General features: G+C 42.4%; 1 protein-coding gene across 1 annotated transcript in view; it reads left to right on the forward strand.

Annotated features, from left to right (window-relative positions):
• PKD1L1 (polycystic kidney disease 1 like 1) overlaps positions 1-6,358 on the forward strand; it is a 117,874-nt gene that overhangs the window by 51,725 nt on the left and 59,791 nt on the right. The window contains exons 23-27 of the mRNA XM_012735155.1: positions 781-993; positions 2,021-2,263; positions 4,410-4,520; positions 4,630-4,787; positions 5,960-6,060. Of these exons, the coding sequence (XP_012590609.1) occupies positions 781-993; positions 2,021-2,263; positions 4,410-4,520; positions 4,630-4,787; positions 5,960-6,060 (826 nt within the window). The remainder of the gene's footprint in view (positions 1-780; positions 994-2,020; positions 2,264-4,409; positions 4,521-4,629; positions 4,788-5,959; positions 6,061-6,358) is intronic.

Genomic DNA, 6,358 nt, shown 5'->3' on the forward strand with positions numbered 1-6,358 from the left:
GCTGCGCCACCAGAGAGGGCTGACTTTTATTTTTAAATATATGTTAGGGATATGCTGGACTCTATCAATCAGACCTTTCAGTTTTTCTAGAATCAAGGCCTTCAGGGAGACCTTGAAGCTAAAAAATAAAATAAGACAACAAACAAACAACTAAATACATTTTAGTAGTTGAGTGGAAAATAGAAAAACTATTACCAATGAATTCTGATCGCAATAGTTGGCTGATGGACATATTATACCACTGTACTGTATACTATTCTCTCTGTTTTATATACATCTGAAAATGAGCCATATTAAGAAATTAGAAAAAAAAAAGAAGTAGGACTTTTTAGCAAAGACGGGATAAAGACATTGCAGGGAAGGGATTTTATATGAATCAGGGAAAGGCCTCTGTAGTTTCAGAGTTGTCAGAGATTTGCATGGCTGAGAGCATAATTTACATGGGCAATGGAAGAAGAGGAAGCTACAGAAAGAGGAGCCAACTCGTAAGGGATTTGTCAGGTGATTGTTTGGGTTCAAAGTAAGTAGCACCTTAGCATATAGGGCTATTAGAGATCATTTATTTTATGTTGGTTCATTTTACAGGTCAGGAAACAAAATAGCAAGAGAACATTATTACTGTGAGCCTGGCCAATAGTGAGAGTCCAAAGTCGGATTTAAATCCTCATCACTCACCCACTACCGAGCAGTATTGTTAATCTCCAAGCATGATAAAAAAGACAAGAGTATATGCATTTTGCATCCTGAAATATTTTATTTATTTGACTTTTTTGCATGTAGTTAAGCATTCGGAGTGCAGTCCTCATCCTCAAATACTCCCAAATGCTGCTAGAGAGAAGCCAGCCTTCAGGAAGTTTTGTGGTAGATAAAAGGTGGGTGAGTGAGCTCGTCCTCCTCCTAACTGAGATACTAGAAGTCTCTGACCAAGAGAAATCAAGGAACGCAGACTTCCTGCAGGCAGAAGGAACTACAGTCATCTTGAACTTACTGGTAGTAAGTTGTCCTTTTTTCTTCATTGATAGCAACAGTTACCCCCCTCGCCCAGGATGTAACATGTATTTGCAATTGTGCCTCAAAGCCAATAATTTAATTGTTTCTTGAAGTACTGTGTTTATTATTCTGAATGGTGGTTTGGTTTCTGGAAATTTTGGGTTTGACTTTTAAGTGTGGGGGGTGGTGTTTATGATGTTTCCCAACATCATATGATGTTTATGATCATATGGTGTTTATGATGTTTGCTTCTATTTCATCCTTTTACATTTTTATAGATTTTTCACTTGGGATACCTGGGATGTTGTTTGACTCAGAAACATCATTTTTCAGGGCATTTACTGTCTACTGTAGAATATTACAAATGATTTTTAATACATACAAGCCTACTAGTATGTAACTTCGAAGAAAATATTAAGTTTATGTAATCTATTTCTGCTGCAGCAATTATGGAAGTTTTCTAAAACGTTGTTTCTTCTTCTTTTTTTTTTCCCTACCTTATGAGATCACCAGTGCTTCCAAGGAATAATAATATAGTTGTCTTTCCTGTCCCACCACGTATCCTCTTTCCCATCTAGATCTGATGGCTCACTGAGCTGTAATGTTCGGGAAGCTAGAAAATAAATAAATGTTCGGTATGAATCTAATAAAAGCAAGCATGACTTGGCATTTAGTACATCTAGAAACATTTGCTGCATACTTAACACCCACCTTGAACTAGTCCTAAGGCATTGTCAAGTTAACATGCTCTTAAAATATTCAAGGCATTCCAACTCGCTTGTATGGACTACGAAACCCCAAGTATAGCAGTTATCACAAAATGAGTCATGTATCACAAAAGCTGTGTGGTGACCAAACACAACTTGTGCCTTACTATTATTTGACAGTCATATCTTTCTATCAAGCAAATGAATCCAGAGTGACCTGCGACCGGCTATTTTTCAAGTGTTCCCACCTCTTCCCTTATTCTGGATTCCAGATGACTATGCCATCTGCACTATGCCATCCTACAGTTCATGTTCCATTTCAGGGCTACCTCTGTTTCAAAAAGGAGCCTGAACTCCACGTCAGCACCAGGCTGATGGAAGTCCATGCACAACTTCATTGTGACCTTCAGAGCTGTGTGCAGAGCGTGGGTTCCGTCCAAGTGCATTTACCTGCAGACGTGGCCCGGCAGACTGCTGCTGGGACAGAAACGCCGAGCCCATGCTATGCCAGCCAGCTCAGGCTCTTCAAGAGGAGTCTGTCTCCAGGGAGAGCAGCACCTGGTCAGGTACAGCAAGGCAGGTCACCCATACCCCCTATTGACTACCTCAGCGGAGCAGGTGTTGGGTTTGATGAAAAAAAAAAAAAGGATTTGGGGGACATGTTTACATTTGTAACTCAATTGCAAGAGAGGGACAACTTTGAACTATTTTTTCATTATTTTGGAAGAGAGCCTCAGCAAAACTGAGTATCCCTGGTATCTCATAAGTGGACCACTTACTGTTTCCTGTGGTTTGTTTTAATCCATTGTTGGAGAGTCAGAGGCATGGCTAGGATGGAGTGTGCGGTACAGGCAGGCACGTAGCCGGTGAACTCCTGGCTTACTGTCCCAGCGATCAAATGAAGGGTTTAACCCAGACAAAATTCAGGAAGGGGCCTCTATGGGCTTTTTTTCCTCCATGCCCACCTGAATGGTACATCTACACTAAGCCACCAAGGGTGGCTCCTGAGACTGGATTGAGATGGGTGTTGGAAAGAGGAGTCTGGAAGGTGCAGACACCTGATAATTCTGGGAACATCTACCTTTCTTCTCCAATTGGAAACCACCTGCAGGGTCCCTGGAGTACCTGGTCTGTGACAGAGAGCACTGTTCTCTGCATGTTCTCTACCTCAGCCCTGCTCCAGAGCCTGCCTCATCTGAACACCCAATAAATGTCTAATGAACAAATGTACAAATTCAAGATGCACAACTTACTTTAGTCAAAAACAGTCATTTTTAGGAAAATAGAAATCATTTCCATAAATGAAAATAATTCTATATAATAAACAATAAAGAAACAGAAATTAAATTGGTTTTTGAAATTAAAGATGGGCTTGTCTTTAAAAAATTAAGTGCTGTGACTATGTAGTGTGGAGGGCAGCCTGGTATATACTATTGCTGAGAAGTCCTTTGTCACAGCACAAAGAACTTTAAAAATGAAAACCCCTGGCCCTCCCTGGTGGCGCAGCGGGTTAAAGCACTGCACTGAGAAGCTAAAGCCACTTCCGCATGACTTCGATTCCCGCCTGCCCCGGAGGTGACCACATGGCGTGGCAGACCTCTCCTGGCCCGCCCGCTGCTCCCCTCAGCAGTGTACTTCATCAATCTGCCTGTTCTGCTCCCAACTCTGTCTCTGGTGAAGCCTCTTGCCGCCCCTGAGCCTCTGGCCTGTACCCCAGTTCTGTATGCACAAATAAATAAATCTTTAAAAAAAAAATGAAAACCCTATTGTTACACTATAGGAATTGTCACTGAGGAAACAAGAAAGATGTATTCATTCCTTCATTCACTCATTCATTCACTGCAACATTTGCAAAAACCCAAAAAGAATGACCTAATGTTCAGCTGAAGAATATAGTTCACTGGTTATCCAAAGGAACTGTAATAATCTATACATAGTCAATTAAAATTATGTCAATCAAGGAATTTTAGTGACTTTGGAAACTTTTATACAAAAAAATACAGAACATAAATTGTCTGTCCAGTATATGGAAAATGTTTCCAACTGACAGTCCCAGAAACAATTTCTTTGACCTAGATGGTATTACAGGCAAGATGTGCTTCACCATTCTGCATAACTTTCTCTAGCTTTCCTGATAACCTATAATGAACAGATATATTTCTTTTGTATAGGTTTTTTTTTAAAAGATTTATTTATTTGTTCGTACAGAACTGGGGTACAGGCCAGAGATGCGGAGGGTGAGAGGCTTCACCAGAGACAGAGCGGGGAGCAGAACAGGCAGATCAATGAAGTACACTGCTGAGGGGAGCAGCGGGCGGGTCAGGAGAGGTCTGCCACGGCATGTGGTCACCTCCAGGGCAGGCGGGGATCAAACTCATGAGGAAGTGGCTTAAGCTTCTTAGTGCAGTGCTTTTACCTGCTGCGCCCCCAGGGAGAGCCTGTATAGGTTTTTAAAGTAAGAAAAAGGCTTTTTAAAAACTTTCATTTTTTTCACTTGAATAAGACTAATATAAAGAAACATTACACTCCCCCAAACCCTGCCGTTCTTTCTAACTGGTCAGAGTGCTGTTATTCTGTGTTACCCTGTGCTGTCTGGCTCATAGTTTTGTGTGATTGTAGCAGCAGCATCACTGGACTTGGTCCCCTGCTTCTCGCACCAAGTCCACCTTCTCTCACTAAGTCACCTGCTCTCTGGTCTCTTTGTCTCTGAAGCTTGGCCCTGTGGTGGCCCTCTCCTTGCACAGCTGCTCCAGCAGGAAGCCCATCAGCAACCGGCGGCTGAGGGCGCCCGTGATGGTGGAGTTCGGGGAGGAAGACAGCCTGGTGAGGACAGCCTTCCAGCTCACCTCCCTCAGTGGTGGCCCTGCCAGTTTTCATGCATTGACTTTTCCAGAGGAAAATCTGGCTTAACTTGTTCTCTATTTCATGACAGGACTCTGAGAGAAAGAAAAACACATTTGTGTTGCTTCGGGATAAAGTGAATTTTCATCAGTTCACTGGGCATTCTGAAAATCCCCTGGAATCTCTACAGATAATGATAGAATTTTCTAAGCCTATTGCCAAAGCTTTCCCAGTCTTGTTGTTGGTAAGGTATGTTGTCGGGTGGAGGCTAAATAGGAAGAAGGCTGAAAGAAGCAAGGGATGATGCCCCTGAATATTGGTGAATAAAGCTGACTTTTTAATGCAATCATGGAACTCATTGTGTAGTGAAATTATTCCCTGTTTTTCAGGGAATAAACTTCCCTACTTTTTTTTGGGGGGGGGGTTGGGGGAGTTCCTGCCCACTAAGTTGAGTAGAGTGAGAAATAGCTGAAGTGCCAGTAGCGGTACAGCTGTCTTCACTTAGGAACTTAACTCTCTTTCACAGTGTAGACCTGGGCCTAGAATTCTTTTCGAATTTTTTTAAATGGAAAAAAAAAATTGTAAACAATTATCTGAGAAGACTTGATAAATGCTTCTTTCTCAGGAATATGGATTTGTGAGAGTTGGGTCAACCCCATTTTATAAGTGAGAGAATATTGGAAGGATTCTTTGGTATCAGACTTTAGCCATCTCCATCTGACTAGGATTGTGCTGCTTCCGTCCAGCTGCTTCTGTCTGGGTGGCATCTGTGCTGGGCATCTCTCAGGTGGGCTGAGAGCCACACAAATAAGTACCCTTGGTCATTCCACCACCTGAACATTAAATGTTCGGAGCATGTCTATTTGATGCAAAGATTTGGACTTTAACTTATTTAGGTCACACACAAAACAGCAAATTGGTTCTGACCAGTTTCTGGGCCTTACTCCCCGTTCCACACAGCTCACCACTCTCACAGGCTGCTGTGGGGCCCACCCCAGGCCATTCAGAGCTGTTGCACCTACCATCTGCATTGCTTTTCTTTCTTAATTTGAACTGAAAATTTTATGTTAATCAAAGGAGGCCTGAAAGTGTCATGTCAGAGTTCTTTTTGAAAGAGTCCTAATGCTATAGAAAAAGCAGAGTGGAGCCTGCAATTTTTATTTTTTTTAATTGAGATAATGTTGGCCTATAACACTGTATGGTTTAGGGGCACATGTTCACACCTCTTTGGATGTGTGTTATCATACTACCCCCAACACCAAAGCACAAGTAACTCTCCACCACAGTCCATTGCACAGTGACCCCTTTTAGACTCCACTGGCCTCTCAGGAGTGAAAATATTTGCACAAAACTGTAAAATTAAAATCTCCAAGAAGAAAAAATATCAGACCTATATATCACTGTGTGTTTTTATCTCCTAGATTCTCTGAAAAGCCTACCCCTTCTAACTGTCTTGTGAAACAGACCTACTTTTGGGATGAGAGCACTGTACATATTTATCTACCTGCTGTTTCACAGAAAGGTCAGTGCACGCGAGCTCTTCTGAAGTCCAGGTCTGATTCATGTGATAGAAACTTCAACTGTAAGATTTGTATGCCTAACAGTGCTCTTTCTTATCCGTGACAAAAACACCTGCCATTCGGCCCTCCCTGGTGGTGCGAAGGGTTAAAGCACAGCACTACAAGCTAGTTGCAGCCACTTCAGTACTAGTTCAATCCTGGGCCCCAGAGGTGACCTCTCCTGGCCCTTCCACTGCTCCCCTCAGCAGTGTATTTTGTTGACCTGCTTGTTCTGCTCCCCACTCTGTCTCTGGTGAATCC

The sequence above is a fragment of the Condylura cristata genome, unplaced genomic scaffold (genome assembly GCF_000260355.1).
Source record: "Condylura cristata isolate star-nosed mole 26May11 unplaced genomic scaffold, ConCri1.0 scaffold00004, whole genome shotgun sequence".
NCBI classification, from domain to species: Eukaryota; Metazoa; Chordata; class Mammalia; order Eulipotyphla; family Talpidae; genus Condylura; species Condylura cristata.